This window comes from Phyllostomus hastatus, unplaced genomic scaffold, assembly GCF_019186645.2.
Source record: "Phyllostomus hastatus isolate PE091 unplaced genomic scaffold, TTU_PhHast_1.1 phas_scaffold_585, whole genome shotgun sequence".
NCBI lineage: Eukaryota > Metazoa > Chordata > Mammalia > Chiroptera > Phyllostomidae > Phyllostomus > Phyllostomus hastatus.
In genome coordinates, this window is record NW_025334037.1 from 3252493 (window position 1) to 3276478 (window position 23986).

Sequence of the window (23986 nt, forward strand, 5' to 3'; positions counted from 1 at the left end):
ACTTCCTGGATGTGTATGACTTTTTTTCTCATCAAATTCAGAAAGTTTTCCATCATTACTTTTTCAAACAGGTTTTCTATCCCTTGCTCCTCGTCTTCTTCTGGTATCCCTATTATACAGGTATTCTTTCATTTCATGTTGTCCTGAAGTTCTCTTAACACCTCTTCATTATTTTGAGTCTCTTTCCCTTTTCTTGATCTTCCTGGGAATTTTTTTCTACCTTGTCCTCCAGCTCTCTGATTCAATCCTCTGCTTTATCTAGCCTGCTTTTGATTCCTTCTCCTGTGTTCTTCAGTTCAGAAATTGTATTCTTAATTTCCTCCTGGCTCTTATTGATAGTTTCTATGTCCTTTTTCATTGTAGTTTTCAATAAGTTCCTTGTAGCTTCCCTGTAGTTTTTTGTAATTCTCACTAAGCTCATTGAGCTTCCTTATAACCATTGTTTTGAGCTCAATATCCAAGAGTTTACTTGCCTCTATTTTATTTAGCACTCTCTGGGGATTTCTCCACTCCTTTTGATTGGGGGTTGTTTCTTTGTCTCCCCATTTTAGGGGAGACTCTTCTTGTTCGTTTCTGCTTCTCAAATTAATCTGCTTTGACTCCCTGTCTTTGTGGTGTGAACTTCAATGATAGGAGACATATGTGATTTAGTGGTGCAGTTTCCTCGATCTCCTCAACTTGATGCTTTTGGGATGCCCTTTATGCCATTTTTGTTGGCTCTATGGAAGTAATTGGGTTTTGATTATTGTTGGGTCATTCTTTGGTGGATCCTTGCCTCCAATTGATTGACTGGGGGTCACTCCACCCACCACACCTTATATGCTATTGTGCAGGTGCTGCCAGAACAAAACCACGAAGCCCAGAAAACAAAGCCACACCCACAAAAATAATTCCCACCCACAATCCCACTATCAACAGCAAATGAACCAGTATGAAAAGGGGTGTATAGAGATTAAGACTATTATAAGAAAGGAGAGAGAATATGAGATCACCTACCAAAAGAAAAATTATTTTGAGAGGGTAGAGGGAGGAGCACTGATAAGAGCAGGGAATTGGAGCAATGTGAAGAGAGAAAATAAAATTTACATCATAAATAAAAAAGGGAATGAAGAAGGTGGGAAAGAGTAAAAGGAAAGAAGTGTATAGTATCAGTTTTAAACAGCAATAAAAAAAAGAATAAAATAAAATAAGAGAGAGAAATAAAAAGGAAAAAAGTAAATAAAGAAATAGGAACCAAGTTGGAGAAAAAGATCCACTACAGCATTATCAACAAGAAATGAGCTAAAGTGAATATAGGTGGGATGGGAATAAGAGAGAAAAAAGAAAGACATAAAAGCTTAAGAGATGTCTAGAGGAAAGGGAAGTGATTTTGAGATGATGGAAGAAGAGAGGATACTGAGGGTAAGAAATGAAAACCAGGCTAAGACAGGGAAAAATTAAAATTTGAGATAAAAAGAAAGAAAAAAGGGAGCAAAAAGGGCAGGATGAAAGAGAAAAAAAGAAAAAGGCTAAGTCAGGGGAAAAAATAAAATTTGAGATAAAAAGAGTAGGAGAAGAGAACAGTAAAATTTGAGATTTGAAATACAAAATTAGTGAAAATCTAAAGATAAAATTGAAACAATGCAACAACAACTACCCTATCCACAACCAAAGAGCAAAGATTGCTAAAGGTGGAGAGATAATGTGGGTATTTTAAGAGTGGGAAAAAGGAATGTGAAATAACCATTGATAAGAAAATTGGTTTTGAGAGGCTGGTCAGGGGAGAAATAGTAAGAGTGCAGAATGGAAACAAGTTGTAGCAAGAGAGAAAACAAAATTTTAAATGAAAACAATGAAAGGAAAGAAGAAGGTAAATTGGGGTAAGAGAAAGGAGGAGAAAAACATGTGAATTGAAATAAACTATAATACAAAATCTAGTGACTTAGTATGCATGAACTTGAAGGACAAGAAATGAATATTAAAAAGCTGTTCAGGAAAGAAAATATCACAAATCATAAAAAAGACCAAAGAGGATTTTGTCTCAGTAGCATCTAATATTTACCACTGTTTTTCTTTCTGGATCCACTTCCGGTGATGTCAGATGATGACCCCAACTGGCCTTAGGCAGCCTGTTTGAGACTACCAGGGGTCTACTATCTGTGGCTGAACCTTCATTCATTAATCTAGTCACTCTGAACTCAGCAGTCAGCACCACAGGTGGGGCCAAGTATATCCTGGAGGTGGAGCTATTGCTTCCCCTCAAGCTGCTGCCACTTGGAGGGGAGTGGTCTGCCTGAGCGGGATGGCTGCTGAAGTATGGTGGATGACTCAACACTGGGATCCCAGTGGCTACTTTCTCAGTTCTCACCCCAAAGCTTCCATCCCCAGTTTCTTCTCAGATGTTAACAGCCCACTTTACCCCCGCCTTTGCAGAAGCCCAAAGTAAGTGGCTTCAAATGAAAATTTATGCATTGCATTGGCTCTTTAAATGGCTCTTTGTGTCTCCAGCCATCCATCTTTTGCAGAGAGAAACCCTTCACTTTTCGCAGCTTGATGTTATCTATGTACTTTTGGGGCTCTGATGCTGTAGAATGGGGATCCCACCTCAGGGTTTAGACCTCACACTTCTGAGGAAGATCCAACCAGCCACTTAAATATCCCTATGGCCCTTCAGCTGCCACCTGTGAGCACCCAGCCAGCCTTCTCACATCTCTCTCACACTCCCTACCAATCACATTGCGCTCAAGCTGTTTCGTCAGACTGTCTGTGGTTATAAGGCTTCTCTGTCACTATTGTTCACTTGTTTTTTTGTGTGGATGATTCTCCACAATTTAGTTGTAATTTCAGATTGGTGCTGGGTGGAGGTCAGTGTAACTTCCACTCACTCCATCACCGTCTTGTGTCCATTTGCTGAAATTTTAAAAGGTCCAGAGGCTTTGAATCACCCAACTTTGTTAAAAGTTAAAAGTGATTAGTCACTGCTTTCTCCCTCTGAAAATAAATTATACTCATCACATAACCATCAAGGAAGTTAAAATATATTCTATAGCATCTATAGAGGCAAACAATGACTTACCTTTGATGAAAGTCTTTAGACTCAGACTGTTTAGGTTCAAATCCTAGCTCCACCATTTATTAGTCTTCTGACCCTGGCAAGTTACTTAACTTCTTTATTCCTATTTCTTTTTCTGTAAAATGTGGATAACAGCCTTGGCTGGTGTGGCTCAGTGGATTGAGTACCTGCCTGCAAATTTAAAGGCCTCTGGTTCGGTTCCTAGTCAGAGCACATGCCTGGACTGCAGGACAGGTCCCTGGTTGGGGGCGTGTGAGAGGCAACCAATGGATGTATCTCTCGCATACTAATATTTCTCTCACTTTCATTCCTCTTCCCCTTACCCTCTCTCTAAAAATAAATAAATGAATAAAATCTTTTTAAAAATGTGGATAACAATGGTACCCAACTCAGAATGTTGTTGTGAGAGGTAGTGAGGTACTATCTGTAAAGTATTTAATACAGGGCCTGGACCATAGTAAATACTCTATAAAAAGTTACAATTGTTATTGGAGATATAATAGAGAACTTAAAAATCAAAGCAGAAAATAAAAAACATAAAACTTATCAAATATTAAGCATCTACAATGTGTTAGTCATCAGGTTAGTCGATTTTCATACCTTTTTTTAAATTAATTGTTTTAGAATTATGTAAGACACACATGCTCCCTGGTAAAAGAATTGAAAGAATACACTGTGAATATGATCTAATGCAAAAGTGAAAAATGAAAGATCCCAGTCAACATTAATATTGATATTGGCAACCTCTATTCCAGGGAGAAGGAGATAACCACCATAAACTCTCTTTCTTGATGGCACAGAATCATATGCTGCTAGAGATTTCTATGCTCATAATAGAATATACACACATAACCCCATCTTTTAGTACACTAATGTTATACATACTACTCCACTCCTTGCTTTTTTTCATTTATTATGTCTTGGTTTTCTTTCTATATCACTGTAAAAAATAAACTTATTGTTTTGGAATATTTAAGATTTACAGAAAATTGTGATATAAACTTACATAAAATGTGTAATATAAACATAGTATATAATCAGGTACATTTGTCAAAAATGAGAAATTAATATGGACACATTATTATTAACTAAACTATGAACTTTATTCAGATTTCATTAGTTTTTTTGTTAATAGCCTTTTTCTGTTCCAAGAGCCAAGTCAGCACACCAGGCTGCACTCAGTCCCTGGCAGTTTTTATGTTTCCACCTCACTCTATTTTAACAACTGCATAGTATTGTATAGTATGGGTGTACCATAAATTTACATAATCCTACTGACAAATTTTCATATTGTTTCTAGTTTTTGGTTATTACAAACAATACTGTAATGAACATCATGACATGTATATCTGTGTTCATTTGTGCTTGTAGGATAATCTTATAAATAGTACTACTGGGCAAAAGATGTGTACATTTTGTGTATAATTTTGATATGCATATTGCCATATTGCCCTTAAAGAAGTTTACACTGATTCACAAAATTTAAATGAGCTATTTTCCCATAAGTCTTGCTAATCTGAGAGTGAAACGTGGTATTTTGTTGCTTTCATTTGCAGTTCTTTAACAAAGAATAATTTAGAATGTCTTTTCAGATATTTACTGGCAATTCATGTTTCATTTCTTATGAAGTACCAGTTTATCTCCTTTAAGTATTCTTCTATTGGTTATTCATCTCTTCCTTATTGATTTAAAAGAGCTCTTTCATATTAAGGAAATTAGCCATTTGTCATATTTGTTACAAATATCTTTCCAGGTAATATTTTATCTTTAGACTTTATTTATATTAATATTTTGTGAGACACAAGTTAAAATTTTTTATTTTTTACTTTAATTGATTTTTAAACAGGGAGAGAAACATTGGTTTTGTTGTTCCACTTATTTATGCATTCTTTGGTTGCTTCTTTTATGTGCCTTGACCTGGGATCAAACCCATAACCTTGGCATATAGGGACAACATTCTAACCAAATGAGCTACCTAGCCAGGGCCTAAAATTTTTAAATTATCATCTTTGTTTATACTTCTGGTTTTTTGTTTTGTTCCAAGACAGTATTATTATAAAATATTCACCTTTGTATACATCATTTCTCACCCTCACAATTCTATGAAGTAATTATTACAATGAACACCTGATATTTTCAAGGAATATTTAGATTGCCTCAAACACCAAATTTATAAATACTACTCTGTTGCAAAATCTTACAAAAATAATTTTTAAAAGATTAACACTGTGACTCCAACTATGTTTGATTGGGTTGCTCCTTATTTTGGACCTGAAATTTGAGTGTTTACAGAACACTAGAGAAAGCTAAAACGAATCATGGTCGATTTGTCTTTGCTTGCCGTGAGCTCTGATATTGGTGTCTCCTTCTACATGTTTGCTAAGGCATTCTTTGTTGCTGTGAGCCTCTTTCTGTGCAGTTGAACACATTGACCTGTAAACTTTTTTTTATGAACCTCACCTCAGAAAGCGCAAGCATGTCTGTAAGAATAATTTTTTCTTAAGTTTTCTGCATTAAGTCCTTAAACCAATCTTTCTTTGTGGCCAAAGTGGATTGAGAGCTCCACTAATGTCCTCACTCCATTGCTTCATAAAAATATTTGTACATGTTCCTAGGTTTCTCCTGGATTACATTTTCTTGAGTATCGTGTTTCCTGTTCTTATTTTATACCAATAATTAGTCTTTTTTTTAATGTTTACTAGATTTCCTACTCAATTGAAGACTTTTTTTGTAGTGGTGGAAACACTCACTGAAATAGTTTCCCAAATTGACTTTTCTTGTTTCTTTATTGATGATGTCATTTCCATTACAAATATAAACTGTTTACTAATTTTCCATTTTACTCTAACTAAATCAAAGAGCCTATCTCGTGGCTAAGAGCTGTCACTTTATTAATTTTTTCAATCTCATGCTAATAGTTGAATTTCTATTCAGAGCCATTTTCAAAAAAATAAAAATTAAACATTTTAAGGGAGGTATTGTGTAAGTGGAAAAGAGTAGGCGCCATTAAAACTATCAAAGTATAGTTGTGGGGTGATTAACAAGATTCATTCATTAGCTAAATGACTAGTGTATTTACTCATTTACTCAACAAATATTTAAAAGAAACTGCTATATGCCAGGTATTGTTAAGGCTGCATTGTGGAGATCAGTCTAGTGCTGGGATAATTATAACCAGTATATATTGATTATTTAGTATATGCTAGACAGTGTGCTACAGGTTTCAAAGGTTCCATATCAAGTTCTTCATTTGTAAGACAAGGATAGTAGTAGTAGCTATGTATAGAATAGTTGATAGAATTTAATCAAATAACATGTGTAAAGCACCTAGAATAGGGCAGGAGATTATATATATAAATTAACCATATTTTTCTTTATACTTCTAGGCTTTGTTATATATATATATTTTTTTATATATAAAATATATATATTTAACCAATCTTAAATGTTAAAGTTTTGTGATTATTATTATTTTCTTTACTATTTAATGTAACCTTATAAAGTGGGGCTATTATTATCTTCATTTTATAGATAAGAAAACAAGAGCTTAGTGCACTTAAGAGAGCTATCCAAGGAAGGCCATACAATTAATAAAGCAGAAGTAGGATTCAAATTCAGGTAACCAATTTTCAGCTTATTCTTTCAGGTACTCAGCCATACAGTCTTCTGTATTCTGGCTAATGTATACAATTTAAACTCCTTTGGCACAATAACAGAAAGCTACACATGATGCACTTTTCTGGTCCAAACTGCAGATATTAAATTGATAAATGCCAAGTGTCTACTTTATTATTCCCATTTTCTAGTTGAGAAAAAAGAGGTTCAGAGAGGTTTTATATTGAAAAGTGTCAGAGCTTAGGTCTCAAAACAGGTCAGTTGGTCTCCAAAGCCGTATCACATCTTATTAAAACATAATTATGGTTAAATTTCTATTCACATTAATGAAATACATTTAACATTATTACTAATAGTTACAATCATAGTGGGGAATATTGTCACTAGCTCTTTAAATAGTACAGTATGACTTTGACTACACGGCTTTTTAAAAATAGTTGAAAATATAGCCTTGGCTGGGATAGCTCAGTGGATTGAGTAAGGGTCTATGAACCAAAGCGTTGCTGGTTCAATTCACAGTCAAGGCACACACCTGGGTTGCAGGCCAGGTTCCCAGTAGGGGATGCACGAGAGGCAACCACACATTGATGTTTCTCTCCCGTCCTTCCCTTCTTTCTAAAAATAAATAAAATCTTTTAAAAAATTAAAAAATAATAGTTAAAAATATAGAAATATTTTACAAAGGGTCTTGAAATATTAAAAAAAGTATTTTTATTATCATGAACATTTTTAAATACACTTTTTATTTTAGACAAATTTTAGATTTTTAAGAAAGTTGCTGAGACTGAGCAGAGAGTCCACATGTACCCCTCCCAGGTCCCCCATGGTCAACCTCTTACATGACCATCATACAGTTGTCAAAACTAAGAAGCTGGCATTGAAGCATTATTAGTAAGCAAATTACAGATTTTATTTGAACTTTACTAATTTTTCTTATAATATTATCTTTTTGTTCCAGGATCTAGTTCTGGGTACCACATGGCATCTAATTGTCATGTGTCCCCATTCTCCTCTGGTCTGTGACAACTACTCTTTTTAAATTTTTTTTTGTGAGCTTAACCATTTTAAGGGATAGCAGTCAGGTATCCTATAGGATGTCCTTCAATTTGTTTTTGTGTCATGTATATTTTATGTTTTGACTGAAGTTATATTATGAACATTTTAGAGTGAAGGGGAAAGGAAAAATAATCCAAAAAAATGTATGAGGAAAAGCAACAAGCCTATGATCTACCCTAGTCCTGGAATTTTAACAATGAGAATCTTATCTTTAAAAGGTCATTAATTTAACAAAAATTTATTAAACAACTTACTATGTGCCAGGCACTGTTCTAGGCACAGAGGATACACATTAAGGACAACCAGTCTATATTGAATGGTCATGGAAGTCCTCTTTGAAGAGGTAACATTTGAGAGGCCCAAATGACAAGATGGAACTAGATAAGGGAAAAGATTTGGGGGGAAGAACATTTGGGAAAGGGAATAACTAGTGCAAAGTCTTTGTAGCAGAGATAAATGTGCTGTACTTGAAAAACTTCAATAAAAACTAAGTAGTGTGTCATTGTTGTAAGAGGAAGGGTGGTACATGAGATGAGCAAGGCAGACAGACTAGATTGCATTGGGTTTTACAGGCCATCACTAGGAGTGTGGTTTTTAAGCTGAGTGGAGTGGTGACTCTTTGAAAGATTTTAATTAAGAGAAGCACATAATCTGAAATATTTTTAAAAGCTGCTGTGTGGAGTACAAATTGTTGGAGGGTAACAGTAGAAGCCAGGAGCCCAGTTAGGAGACGGTTGCAGTAGTCCAGGCAAGAAAAGATGATGATTGGAATGGGATGGGCAACAGTGGACATAAGGAGAAGTGCTTGGGTTGGATATATTTCAGAGGAGGAAGCAACAGTGTTTATTAATGAATTAAATGTAAGATGAAGATTCCCACCTTTTTGGCTTGATAAACTGAATTGATGGTGCAATCTCTTGAGGTAGCAGAACGGACAGAACATATGTTGCAGGAGAAAGGTGGGAGAGGCTTAGAAATCAAATGTTTTGTTCAAGTCAAGTTAAATTCGAGATATGTAGAGTCATCAAAAAGATAGTTGGTTGTATGAGTTTGGAGCCCATGGGAAAGGTCAGGATTGGAGTCAGAATCAATCTATAAAATAAGCACATGTATGTGTAATATCAGTAACTACACTTGCTAGGAAGAGTAGCCCTACATCTCTATTGGTCCACTTATTTACTAATAAATTAGTGCATTCACATTTTTAATCCAGAAATATTTATTGTATGCCTGTCAACATATCAAGCTAATAGGCTGATAGGTAAAGTCATGCTAAAGGCCTCTGAAGAGAAGAGAAGAGTGTGTAACCAGAGAAGGTAGATCATAGGAAGAAAACATTAGTACCTTCAAAATATTTTTTATCTAAAAAATGTCTTACAAGTATTTAGTATACAGATTTATACTGGCATCTCACTATTGATGAGTGAAAAGTGCAAGTTATGCAATGTGGAGAATAATTCAGGGATTTATTTATTTTCTTTCTTTTTAATATATTGTGATTTATTCTGGTTTATGTGTCCTGGGCTAAGTAAATTTACCAATTACATTATTATTTCATTGAACTAACACCCACTAAAATGAAAGGAGCTAAAAAAAAAGATTTCACCCTGGCTGGCATAGCTCAGTGGATTGAGCGTGGGCTGCGAACCAAAGTGTCGCAGGTTCGATTCCCAGTCAAGGTACATGCCTGGGTTGCAGGCCATGACCCCCAGCAACCCCACATTGATGTTTCTCTCTCTCTCTTTCTCCCACCCTTCCCTCTCTAAAAATAAATAAATAAAATCTTTTAGAAAAAGATTCCTGTAAAGAAAACATGAGTTGGAGATACAAATGCAAGCATAAGCCAAAAAAACAATACTAGACAGGACATGTCTACTTCTAGTATGAGTTCTATAGAAGTCATCTTATCAAGTAGTGGGGATGACATTTTGAAATCAGAGATTTGGAAACACTTCCATTGTGTGATTTTGATGCAAAAATAATGTATGCATGCTACCCAAGGCTGAGATTGCTGTGAGGCAAGTGAGGCAAGTGAGGCATTCATCTCAGGTACACAATTTAAGGGAGCCCCCAAAACTCAGGAATCAAAATAATTATCTTAATGTAACATTTTACAAAGTCAAAATGTGAAAATCTGTGATGAACAAAAATATCAAAATTTTAAATGAAGACAAGATTATTGGTACTTAAAAAAAGTTATACATGTACACTAAAACTTGAAGACAGAATTTTTCAACCTACTTAAAAATCCTCTAAGCAATGATTCCAGAGAGTTATGGACCCATTTGTTAAAAATATTTTTGAACCCGTTTGTTAAAAATATAAAAATGCAACATCTCCTGGCTGACAATAGGTAAAATAAAAAGTTATTAGTTAAATTGCAACAAAAACTTTTCATGGTTGATGGATAGAAGTGACAAAAATGGAACCACATTAGTAAGAGCAGCCAAAGATGTACTTCTTCCATTAGGATCTACATATCTTTCTATCTTTTTCAGCTTATGACAGTCATTACAATGAACTACAGAAATAATCTGAAGGTTGAATCAGACATTTTAATAACTTTCACAAGATATTAAAGATTTTGTAAAGCACTGAGACCTAGTCAATCATATCGCTTTCACTAAATATTTTCACTGAGAGTAACAAGTCTTTTTAAAAAATATTTTATTGATTATGCTACACAGTTGTCCCATTCCCCCCCCCCCATTACCCTCTGCCCTGTACCCCTCCTCCTTAGTTCATGGCCATGGGTCATGCATATACGTTCTTTGGCTTCTCCATTTCCTATACTATTCTTAACCTCCCCCTATCTATTTTGTACCTACCATTTATGCTTCTTATTCCCTGTATCTTTCCCCCCATTCTTCCCCCTCCCTTTCCCTGCTGATAACCCTCCATGTGATCTCCATTTTTGTGATTCTGTTCCTGTTCTAGTTGTTCACTTAGTTTGTTTTTTCATTGTTTTTTTTAGGTTAAGTTGTTGATAGTTGAGAGCTTCTTATCATTTTACTGTTCATATTTGTGATCATCTTTTTTTTTAGATAAGTCCCTTTAACATCTCATGTAATAAGAGTTTGATGGTGATAAACTCCTTTAACTCTACCTTATCTGGGAAGCGCTTTATCTGCCCTCCCATTCTAAATGATAGCTTTGCTGGATAGAGTAATCTCGGATGTAAGTCCTTGCCTTTCATGACTTGGAATACTTCTTTCCAGACCCTTCTTGCCTGTAAGGTCCCTTCTGAGAAATTGGCTGACAGTCTTATAGGAACTCCTTTGTAAGTAACTGTCCCTTTTCTCTTGCTGCTTTTAAGATTCTCTCTTTATCTTTAATCTTGGGTAAGGTAATTATGATGTGCCTTGGTGTGTTCCTCCTTGAGTTCAACTTCTTTGGGACTTTTTGAGCATTCTGGACTTCCTGGAAGTCTATTTCCTTTGCCAGATTGGGGTTCTCCTTCATTCTTTTTTCAAATAACTTTTCCATTTCTTGCTCTTCCTCTTCTCCTTCTGGCACCCCTATGATTCAAACATTGAAATGTTTAAAATTGTCCTGCAGTTTTCTACGCCTCTCCTCATTTTTTCGAATTCTTATTTCTTCATTCTATTCTGGTTGAAAGTTTATTTCTCCCTTCTGGTCCAAACTGTTGATTTGAGTCCCGGTTTCCTTCCCTTTACTGTTGGTTCCCTGCATATTTTACTTTATCTCATCTTGCATAACATTTACTTCTTCCTCTCAACCATACTCAACCATTTCTGTGAGCATCCTGATTACCAGTGTTTTGAACTCTGAATCTGATAGGTTGGCTATCTCTTCATCACCTAGTTCTATTTTTTGAGCTTTGGTCTGTTCTTTCATTAGGGCCATATATTTTTTTTTTTGTCTTTGTGTACCTGTTACATTGTAAGGGGTGTTGCCTTAGATATTCACCAGGGCTGGGCAACTCACTTTACTGTGAGTAGTGCTGTATGTTGGGGAGGGGTCAGCGATAGAACAATGCTGCTTGCTAGGCTCTCTGCTGGCTTTCAGTCACTTCCTCTACTACCCACAAGCTAATCAGGCCCTTCTGCTGCTGATTCCTGGGTAGATGGTGGGTTTGTGTATGTTCAAGCAGGTTTCCTGGCAGTTATGGTCATTTTTTTGTTTTTGTTTGTTGTTGTCCTTTTTTTGGTTGTGAGAGGAGGCAAAATGTATCCAGTTATGCCTCCATCTTGGCCTGAAGTTGGATTTTTAGTATAAAATAACTCATAGTTAACTTTAAATGTTTATTTCATCTTTATCTTATCCTTTTTACATTCAAAATGTTTACATTATAGGTAGCAGGATGTGAATGTAACTTGCATAAGTGTATAGACTTTTTTTTCTTTTAGGTAATAAAGTGTAGTCAAAAAAAAGTTTGGAGAGCACAGGTACAGGTAGTTCGGAACAAGGTAGGATTATATTATCCCAGCATGCTGTCAAATCACCGTATCCATGGAAATTCTCATGAAAAACATCGCACTGATTCTTTATAAAAGAATTTTTTTTGGAAGAATGAATAGAATTTGGAAAAATAACTTGGAGAATTTGTTTAGTGTAAAACATAGCACAATGCTTACTGCTAGAGGAGATTAAAGCCCTCTAAAAAAACATGTTTAAAGAGGATCATAGGTTCAAACTGCAGCCCTACCCTCTGAAGCCATCTCAGTCCCAGGCTGGAACCTGTTGGAGAAGGGCCACAGGGGAATGCAGCTCTAATGGAGGTGTACGTGGGGTGGAGATGTGACACCACTTCTCTGAGGCCAGGGCTATTGCCTCCCTTCAGCAAGAGATAGGCCCTGGTGTCCCTCCAGCCAGGGCCGTGGGGAGGGCAGGGATAAGGGAAAAAAGAAAACGCACTTTTCTGGCTGTGCTGTGTTTGAAGGCGGAGGCCAGGAGGTAGACCATGGTGCTCTCTCTTCCAGGAAGAGGCCAGGAGTAAGTGAAGAGGGGATGAAGTTCAGGCACTTATCTAACCGTAAGGGAGAGCAATATTGCTGGTAGGGTAGGGGAAAGGGCTTTAGGCACCGTGTTTCCTTGGTGGGCAGGGAGTAGGAACAGTCCGAGAAGGAATGGAGGACTCTAAGGCCTGGGTTTTTCCCTGCAGGCAAAGGGAGTGCCGAGATGGACAGTCCAAACTGCCTCTATCAAAAAGCGTTTCCGTAGCTGCTCAACCAATTTTGTACCCCCTGAGGCTGAAGAAGAGCTGACATAATTATACGCAAGTGACAGCTGCCTCGCCACCTTCGGAGCCAAGCGCCGGGCTCCGAGCCCCGAAGCTCGAATTCTCGCGAGAGCAGACGCCGCCATTTTTCCATTGATTGCAGCGAGCTGGGGGAGGGGCCGACAACTAAGGCGACGGCGGCGGCGGAGCGGTGGGTCGGTATCTGCGCGCTGGTGTCTGAGGCCCAGGCTGAGGCCTCCTAGGTTGCCAGAGCGCTGGCGGTGGAGAGGATGACTGCCACCGCTATTCTCTCCTGAGAGAGAGCCGCCGCCACCTCCCCCCTCCCCCGGCAGGGCGGAGAGGAGCGGCCAGAGTCGGAGCGATGGTGCCCGGAGAGGAGAACCAACTGGTTCCGAAAGAGGTGAGGGACCAGCGGAGGCGGCTAGGCCTGAGGCCTGCGGCCACTGGAGGCAGCGCGGGCCCGAGCGAGGGGTCGGCTGTGGGCCCACCTCGTGTGCGGGCCTGGGTGTGGGGCAAGGAGGACTTGAAAGGTGGTGGTGGGGGGTGCCGTACACGGTGGGTGCGGCGAGCGGCTGGGAGACCCGAGTGGATCTAGGGGGCTAGGGAAGCAGAGACGTCCCCCCGCGGGTTTGTGGGACTGGACAAATAAAGGAGCGTACTGGAGGGTATCAGGTCCCGCTTTGGGGGAAATGGCTTTTTAAGTCCTTATTTAACATGTCAAGCCAAGATAGGTAATTGCAAAGAAAAAATTCTGCAACAGTTCTTGATGGGCTCGACAGGGTGACGGTGCTTCTTCTGGTTTTGACAGTGGCAGTGTATAACTTTCAGGGCTTGTGAAATCTACACCCGACTTGAGATCTGTGGGAGGGCAGAGTTAACTGTTAAGACTTTTATGAACTGCTGTTACTGGGTAGCACTAATGTCCTGCCTAAATGGGGCCTACCAAACATCGCTGAAAAGTAGTAGATGTGACTTGGACATAAAGGTAAGAGCTTAACATTAACGTATGGAGAGCTGAACTACTTTTTGTTAACTTGGGTTGTGTATGCCAGTTTGGGTGACTTACTAAATTTCTTAAAAGCAAGTGATATGAGAGGCCTCGACTTCTTGGCTTCTCTTGAATATTGGAAGATTAATGGTAGAATCCAGCACTGGCCAGTGAATTTCAATGTATTAATAGTATCCCTGTTGGCTTTGTAAATATTTTCAGCATATACAAATGTGTATTTTTAACTGGTTGATCTTCAGGCTAATGCTTTGGATTTTTATTTCCCATACACCTTAAATAGAGGCAGGTGTCTGAAATTAGCTGTGATCTTGATATTTATAAGTGACGGTCATTAAAATTTCTTAATTTTTTAGTTGCTTTGTAGTAATTTGTTGCTACTTAAAGCAAGCTCTAGTGATATTGGAATTATGTATCTATGATATAAATATTTTTCCAACTTTAACAGACGGTAATTGTTTTTGTAAGGACAGTTTTAATTCAGTTGTGTCAGTATTCATAAACCATCACCTGTGCAAAGCAGATAAACAGGTGAATTAATCAGAAGTCTTGTTTTGGGAGCTTTCAGAGCTATTAAGAAAGAGAACACTAGTATTTGTTGAGCCCCAATTAGGGCTTAGGTACTTTACTACAAAAGTAACTCTCATATAAGTAAGGATGGAAGTGATAGGTATTGTAAGAAGATTTAAATATGCATTTTCTTTTAGAACTGTACATTGCTGGTTTTCATTCTTATGAAAATCAAAATTAGTTTTTAAGTTTTTGGCCATTACAAAATACATTAATAAGTGGAACTCTGCTTTAAGAAAAGCCAATACTAGATTTATTTCCCTAACTGGATGTATAGAAAACATGAAAACTGATACTGTAATGCTGCTTTTTTTTTTCCCTTTTGGATTTTAGAGATAAAATGCCTCACCTTTTTAAGGCTAACTCCCTTACCTGAAGCTTCAAGTTTACCTCAACTTTTTTTTCTTTCTACTTTTTCTGGACCATGTGCCTTTATTTTCTGTTCCCTGGACTCATCTTCGGTCTTTTCCCCAGCGCCTCTCGCGATTTCTGGGAGCGTGCACAGTACTCTTAAGCCTCGACTGTCACTTGAAGTCCTTGCCTTTTTTAATCTAGCTAACTGGTCCTTTCTTTTTCGATGGCCATATTCCTTGACTTCTTGCTCACTTCTCTTCCTTTAATTTTCTTTTGCATTTGATACTTTAAAAAAACATATCTTGATTTTTGTAATATTGTACTTTTCTGGTCTTTTTTCCTGCCTGTTCTGTCTGCTCACACATCTAGTCAGTGCCTTTTTCTTCTTTTCTGTGTCCTCAGTCATCACTTTTGTCTGGTGTATGTTTTCTTCTCTCCAGTCTCCTTAAGTAGTAGTAGAATCATAGAGTGCTAAAGCTGAGAGAGAGCACAGTGATCATCTAGTAATGTATATCCCTTCACTTTACAGATGAGAAGGTTAGGGCCAGAGGATTGAGAATGACTTGTTCAGGGTCACAAAATGAGTTAATGACAGGGCTAGGAGTAGAACTGACAAACTCCTTGATTATACTCTCTTTTACAGGTCCTTCCAAGTAAAAAGAGGCTCTGTAAGAATATTTTATAACTCTCTAAGTACATTTACTATGAGAAAATAAATCACAAAATTTTAAAATTTCTTCTGTTTTAATGGCTTATTGCCAACAATTTGGAGAGTTTTTAGGCAGCTTAGTGTAGGACAGGGCTTGACACACAATCGCCCAGGGGCCAAACCCAGCTCACAGTCTGGTTTTCTATGGCCCAAGAGTTGAGTTCCAAATTGTTGAGAAAAATCAAAATAATACTCTGTGATACAGAAATAGGTGTAATTCATATATCAGTGTCAGTAAGTAAAGTTTCATTGGAATGCAGCCATGCCCCCGCATTTATTTACCATTGTCTGTGGCTACAGCAGAGTCTAGTAGTTGCTACAGTTGCTGTGTATGAAGGATAAAGTTGAAACTACTTAGCTTGATATTCAAGGCCTAGTGCAGTTTGATTCTGGCCATAACCTGCCCTTTCAGCTTAGCTCTTCTCCCATGAAACATGTTTTTAATGCATCCAAACAGGTTTCTAACTTGCTTTTCATTTCTATTTCTGCTGTTCTCTCTTTTCTTCTTTTCTCCACCTGTTCAGAACCTTCATACACATTTTTTCCCACAAGTACCTCATATCTTATTTATTCTTAAACCTTTCTGAGAGCATTTTAACCTTAGAAATTTCTCCTTCTTAGGAGACCCTTATATATTAATAGAATTCATTTGGAATTTAACAAATAATGCTTTGTGACATCTATTATGGTCTCAAACTGTAATATATATTTTATATATTATGTTATGAATTTCTTGGCAGCAGATCTCTGTCCGTCTGTCTGTCTGTCTCTCTCTACCTTTCTGTCTCTACCTCTGTCTCTCTCGTTTTTGCATATATTTTAGGTCTAGGACTGTCCTTCCTGGAGCAAATAGTCATTGATGTGTGGTTAGGGGTTGTATGGAAACTTAGAATTCTGACTGGTTACCCCCTGCTTGGGTGTTTTCCACAAAATCCTTGGCAAGCTGTTTTCCAGTCTTTGCTTGAATACCTTCATGACTAATCTTTCATAATATCTTTGGTTTAGAAGAGATCTATTAAGTTTTTGAGTTGAGAGATGTCTAGATCTGTGTTGTGGCCATCTTTTAATAATTGCCTTTGGACAATAGAAAAATCTTTTAGTCATTTTTTGTAGGATGCCTTTTTCTCACTGATGAAGTTGGAGGAGAGGAGCAGGAGGGCAAACCCTCTCTGTTCTACATATAGTCTGAGTGAGCATCTCAGTTCTTGAACTGTTTCTCAGTTGTTCTCTTTTGGGCATATTTCAGTGTTTTTAGTATTTCTGCTAAATTGTTGTGCCCAGAAAAGAGCAAAGAGTGTGGTCTGTTCATTGTGGTTAACAATAAAGCTTTGCACCTCACTTTTTCACTCTGCTGTATGTCTAAGAATTGTTGCATATTAATATTGGCTTTGAGATCTCTATTTTAATGTCTTCACAATTTCTTTTTATTACTTTGTTGTTTTTATTATTCTCTTACAAGGATTTGTGACATTATTATTTATTGAGTATTCACTGTCCATATTACGTGTACTTTGCCATGTAGTGAAAATTTAGAAGAAGTAGAAAAAATTCACTCTTCCCTCAAGTATCTTATTAAGGTTAGGGTACATATTTACTAATGCTTTTAAAATAATACTTTCACTGCAACACTTAAACTGATGTCCAAGCAGTATATTAATGTAGAAAAGATGGAAAAATGAAAGAAAAAGAATGCAGTTCCATCTGTCTGGGTTTTTTCTGCCTCTCTTTTCCATGTAATAAACACTACTTCCATCAAGAACTAATGATGATGGTAGTAATAACCAATATTTATTAAGCATTTATTATATGTCAGGTACTGTTGTATGTTCTTCCTGTGTATTAACTCATTTGAACTTCACAATGACCTCACAACTATATAAGGGCCGTTGGTATTGATAGCCCCCAAAAACATTAAAACAACTTGTTTTTCATCTCTGTTGTCTGAGTTTTTTCTATTTTGTTTTTAAATAAAATTCATCAATATCTATTAATGAGCATGTCAAGTGTGTATTTTAATAATATTTGTCCTAATTAAATCACTTGAGAAAATGTACTATAATGGTCATTATTGTTTTTGGTGGTTCTTTTAAATTAGCCTATTTTTCCTTAAATTTGTGGCATAGATTCTCCCTTCCCAGTAAGAAGCAAGTATGTTAGGTAACAGTAATCAGTGGCTTACAAAAGTTGGAGTATTTAATAAAAATCATTAGTATTTCAGATAGCATTGAAAATACTAATTTAATAAAGTGAAACAATGCAGAGTTGTATATGATTCCAATTTTATCAAGAAAAAATAGACAATTTAGGGTTGTATGACTTGGAAGATTTAGAAAGAATACTCTAAAATATTAACAGTTGCTATTTCTGGATATCTAGATTATTGGACTATATTTAGATTTTTATCTTTATGTATTTCAACAATGAGGCATGTACATTTAGATGATTTAAATGTAGATGATCTGATTGTAGTTTTTGAAGTAGTTATTTATATAGCGTTGTCTTGCTTTTCGTGCTTATGGGTTTTTTTTCCACCTGTCTTCATGCTTTGTATATTTGCCACAAAGTAACATGATCCACTTGTAGGACTTCAACTTTTGATTGTAATTTACATATTTTTATCTCTAGCCCTCACCTCTCTTCCTTTGGATTCAGATGTCTACCTGCATGTACTATACAACCCACAAATTAAATGTGAATAATGTCAATCTCATGTATCTTATTTCTCACATCCTTCTCTCAACATAATTCTTTGTAGTCTCTTGTTCAGTTTTTGTCATCACGATCTATTTTCTTTGCTTAAGTTAAGAACATTTTTTGGGCCCTGGCTTGTGTGGCTCAGTGGATTGAATGCTGGCCTGTGAACCAAGGGGTCCCTGGTTCAATTCCCAGTCAGGGCACATGCCTGGGTTGTGGACCAGGTCCCTTGTAGGGGGCACTCAAGAGGCAGCCACACGTTGATGTTTCTTTTCCTCTCTTTCTCCTTCCCTTCCCCTCTTTCTAAAAATAAATAAATAAAATCTGTTTTTAAAAAAAGAACAGTTTTTGGATTCCACCTTTTTCCTTTTCTCATATATACTGTAGTTTATTCATCACTTGGAAAATATCTCTGGTATCCTTATTTTTCTATCCTTGGCTCTGACTCTATTTTCTCATTCAAATGTAGCTCTTCTAATGGTTTCTCAGCTTCTGAGCTCTTCCCTTTGCTAGCCATCCTCCTCACAAGTGCCAGAAGTACTTTCAAAAGCAGATAATACTGGGATTTACCTGTTTTAAAGTTTATAATTATTACCTTCTATGCAAATTGAATAATAGGTGCTATTTATAAACACTACTATGTATCAGACACTATGCTAAACAATTATATACAGTATCTCATTTAATTTCTATAACAGCCCTTTAAGACAGCTGTTTTCATTATTTATTTTGTAGATGAGCAAAGTAAGATTTGGTTAAGTAACTTGCTCGAAGTTGTATAGCTGTTTGATTTTATGTTCATTTGGCTTTAACCAGTAGGAAAGTCTTCTATAATCTAGGCTCAGTTGATTTTTTAAAATTTAATTTTTATCCAAGTTATACATGGGCACGTTTAAAAGTTGAGTTCTGCAGGACTACTTAACAAAAACTGTAGTCCTTTGTACTTTCTTTCTCCCCTTTATTTCAGGCTCTCTAGAGGCAATTATTTTCAATCCATCCTTTTGATACTTATCTCCACATCTCAAAATAGCATGCTTATAGTTTTCCTTCTTGATTTTCCAGCTTAAAGGGATTATCTGCTGACTTCCCATAGTGGAAGAAATGTTTATACCACTATCCCCAACCATACAGAGACACACTTCCTAATCTTCCCAATCCTCTCAATATTGTCATATTGCAAGCTGTTTGCATACATCATTATTCAAAGTTTATTATCAGTGTGACTCCAAACTAGTCAATGTTCAGCCATCTAGTTTACTGTGATTATTTTCCTTTCTTACACAAGATTTTGTTTTCTCTAATATAATATTTTAAATTTGATTTTGCTTAGTTTTCCACATACTTATTAATTTAGCCAAGTGGCTCTCAACTTAGAGGGCACTTGGCAATCATTTGGTAGGTGGAGGGAGGGTAGGGAGCGTGCTACTGATATCTAGTGGGTAGATGCCAGCCATGCTACCAAATTTCACCCTGCACTGCACAGGACAGCGCTGCTCTCCGACTAAGAATTACGTGCCCCAAAATGTCAATACTGACACTGTTGAGAAACCCTGATTTACTCTTCTCTCTCAAGTATATAAAATCTCTTACTATGTTCAAACCTACCAGTTTTTATTTGAATTTCCTGAATTCTGGCTGTTATCTTAGATTGCCTTTACTGTCACCTTAGTAGTTCCCCTCAGATTTCTCCTGTTGGGGCTCCTGGTTCTGTATCTAACGTCTTCACTTTCTTTGCTTGCTTTCTTATTTTTTGGAGGATCACTTTCAGTAGCTTCCTGGATGGAATATAATTTTTTCAAGACCTCACGTGCCTGAAAATGTTGTTTCTATCTCCTTCCTTTATAAGATAGTTTGGCTGGACAGATAATTCTGCATCAGAAATAATTTTCTCTCAGCATTTTGAAAACATTGCTTCATTATCTGCTTTTTTTTTTTTTTCTTCAGTATTGCTGTTGGGATATGAGATTCCTGCAAATTCTTTTCCACTATTTCAAAACTTTTTTTCCTCTCTCAGGAAGCTTGGGTAATCTTTTCCCCATTGAAATTCTCGTACTAGGTTCCATGGAATAGGTCTGCTTGTTATCCATGTCTCCTGTTCAGGGTAGTCTTATCTGATCTAGAAGGTCTCTCATCAGTTCTGAGAAATTTCTTTTGTTTCTTTCCGCTTGTTTTCCTGTTCTGTGTCTGGAATGCCTGTTGTTTAGATGTTGGGCCTATGCTAAGTGGTTTCTCTAATTTTGTCTTCATCTATTTTCTTGTTTCATCTATTTTCCATTTCTCCCCCCCACTTCATAGGAGATTTTTCTCAGCTTTGTCTTCCAGTTCTACTAAGGTTTTATATCTGCTGTCATGTTTATAAATTTCAAGCACTATTTTTTTTCTGGGAAAAGTTTTAAATTGTATCCTATTTTTGTTTCATGGATGCAATGTCTTTTATCTTTAAGAAACATTGGTAGTTTTCTTCTCTGCATAGACTCTGTTTTCTCCAGATTTCCTGTTTGTTTGCTTTGGGCTTTGTCTTTCCTATTAGGTGCTTTCCTTAGATATTTGGTAATCCTTGGAAGTCAACACTTATTTAAAAAGAGGTACCTTAAAAAGCTAGATGGACACAGACAACAGTATGGTGGTTACCAGAAGGCAGTGGAATGGGGGAGTAATAAAGGGGCCAAAATATGATGACCAAAGAAAGATTTGACTTTAGGTGGTGAGTACACAATGCATTGTAGGAAAAGGTCTGTCCGGAAAAAGTCCAGCCATTGTTAATATAATGAGAACAGTTTGCACGACATTGATGTAACCTGGCAGCCAAAGAGAGTGGACTGGAATGCACATACGTAAACAGTGACTACTTCACTGTACCAGTCAGGTGGGGTGGTAGATGTCGTTGAGTGAGTGTCTGCGCTGTGTGGCCTTCACATTTAAAATTAGAGCAACGGATCTGCGTCACATTTTGCATTAAGCTTGAACATTCCTCTGTGGAAACTATTTGGATGATTCAGAAGGCCACAGCTATGGGTAACTGGTGATTGGCAGTTTCATCACAACAACATGCCTGCTCGTGCATTATATCTCATGCAGTTTTTTGGCAAAACATCAAATCACCCAGGTGACTCAGTCCCACTAACAGCCCAAATTTGGCACCCTGTGACTTCTGGCTTTTCTCAAAACTAAAATCATCTTTGAAAGGGAAGAGATTTCAGACCATTGGTGAGATTCAGGAAAATATGATGGGACAGCTGATGGCAATTGGGAGAGCTCCTTAGATGCCTACTTTGAAGGGGATTGAGGCATCATTGTCTTATGTACAATATTTCTTGTATCTTGTATCTTCTTCAATAAATGTCTCTATTTTTCATATTACATGGCTGGATATCTACTGGACAGACCTTGTACAGATAATATATCACAGTAATGTACACTTGAAACCTATATGACTCTATTAACCAATGTCACCTCAATAAATTTAACCAACAAAACTGATTCGTGGGTATTAAGGTATCCCTTTTTCAGCTCAGGCAACATGTTTAGGTATCATGATATGCAGAGGCATGTTCTTCTCTAAGATTTATCACACAGACTTTAAAGTATTTTGCCCAGATATCACTGTCTTAAAAATTTAATTTTGTACAAACATTGCCCATTGTTAAAAAGTGGCAAAAATGATTGTGTTTGGCAGTGATGGCAAATGATTGGCAAAATGATGTGGTCTTTTACACCAAGATTCTTAAAGAGCACATATATTTTTGACCCTGGATTTTATTGATGTAATGTAAGTAAGCAGATGTCTCCTCTCTCCCTACATTTACTTTGTAGGTGTGGAAGCAGTAATAATTGCTCTATTCTTTTGTTTAATGAAGCTAAACTGAACCATGCATATGTAAAGTAGCCATGTATATGAATGTTTTTATTTACATGAAACTTCCTACAACTCACTTTTGAGAGATTACTGTTTTTATGGAAATTACTGAGATATCTGTTTTGAACTTTGTTGATTTTTAAAAATATACTCTTAAAATCCTGCCTAAACAGCAAAGTCCAGCCTGTCTTCTATAAGAAGCCTTTCCTGATTCTCCTCTGTCAATCTGATTGCACTTTCCTAACCTTGAAATCCCATAGCACTGTAGTTTTTTGGCATTTAAAAACTTATACTCCTTTATTATAAGTTAACTGGTACATGTGTTAATAATGTTTTTATTAGATAAGAAGCTCTTCAAAGTCAGGATAGCCAGAGAGCCTTGGGCTTAAATGCCAGCTTTGTGACCTTTGGCAAGTTACTTCTCAGTACTTTAGTTAAATGAGGTACTGGTAACTATGTCGTAGGGTTGTTGAGAAAATTAAATGAGTTAATACATGTAAAGTATCTTCTACATAATAAGCACTCTGTTAATGTTAGCTTATCATCATTGTGACTGTCATCATTACTGTTATTACTTTTGTGGGGAGTTCAGAATGGGTCACCCAAAGATGTGCCTCTGTGGTATGAGAGTTGTTTTGAGCTAATGGCAACTCTAGCTCAAGGGAAACGTCTGCCCCTCTCTTAACTACCTAGAAGAACTTGAAATAGGGCCCTTTCCCATAATAAAGGATTATCAGAAATAACCTCTTTCAACCTATATGTAGGGCAGGGCAAACTACTAATTTGTAAACAAGTCTGTCCTTACAATGACCTTCTGAGGCCCCATGGTGCCTTACCTCATCCGTAGCTCAGAATGTCACATATACCCATTTTTCCTTTTCTGTCTTTGAACCTCTTATGCATGTGGTCCCTGAATTTTGTGTATGTGGGGTTTCCATACATGTGTATATATTAAATTTGGTTATTTTCTCTTGCTAATCTGTTTCATGTCTATTTGATTATTAAACCAGCCAACAGAACCTGGGGGTAGAGGAAAGTTTCTTCTTCCCTCACACCTTATTTTATTTCATATTCGCTGTAGGGGCCAGCACAATGTGTTTTACATTGTTGTCCAATAAATATTTATTGATCAAATGAAAATGAAGTCAGCGCTGGCTGGGTGGCTCAGTTGGTTGGAGCATTATCTTATATACCAAAAGGTTGTGAGTTCGATCTCTGGTCAGGGCCCATACCTAGATTGTGTGTTTGATCCACATTTGGGGTGCACACAGGAGGCAATCGATCAGTGTTTTTCACATTGATGTTTCTCTCCCCTACCTTCTTCCTCTCTCTCTAAAATCAATGATAGTATCTTTGGGTGAGGATTAAAAAGAATGAAAATGAAGTTATATTTTAGTTATTAAATATGCTTCTTGAAGTTATAGTTCTGATTATGACCTGACAGGTCAGGTCATAACTAAATAACTTTATGTGTATAGCACAAATCCAACACAATTGGCTTCATCTAGGGCATTCTGTGAAAATGTAACATTTGAACTAGACCACGAAGGATGACTTAATTACCAGGTAAAGGAGGAGAACATTTAGATAGAAGGAGTAACATTTAAAACAAAATTTGTAATGCATTTTAGGAAGTGGCAAAAATTTAGTGTAGATGCATAGGGGGCCTGTGGTTGAGTGAAAAGATAATTCTGGCACTTTGTGTCTTAAAATTCTGAAGGATTTATATACCTATAAGGAATTTAGATTTTTATTATGTAGATATTAGGGGGTAGGGAAATATCCCCCTCTTTCCCCAGAACAGGTTAAAAGATTTGTTTATAATTGTTATGAAATTTAATTATTGAAACATGTTCGTTGAAGCATTTTGC

General features: G+C 36.8%; 1 protein-coding gene across 2 annotated transcripts in view; it reads left to right on the forward strand.

Annotated features, from left to right (window-relative positions):
• The first annotated feature begins 13082 nt into the window (after positions 1-13082).
• Positions 13083-23986, forward strand: part of USP47 (ubiquitin specific peptidase 47) — a 103950-nt gene continuing 93046 nt past the window's right edge. For both annotated transcript variants that reach the window (XM_045825180.1, XM_045825181.1), the window contains exon 1: positions 13083-13326. In XM_045825180.1, the coding sequence (XP_045681136.1) occupies positions 13288-13326 (39 nt within the window). In that variant the 5' untranslated portion in view covers positions 13083-13287. The remainder of the gene's footprint in view (positions 13327-23986) is intronic.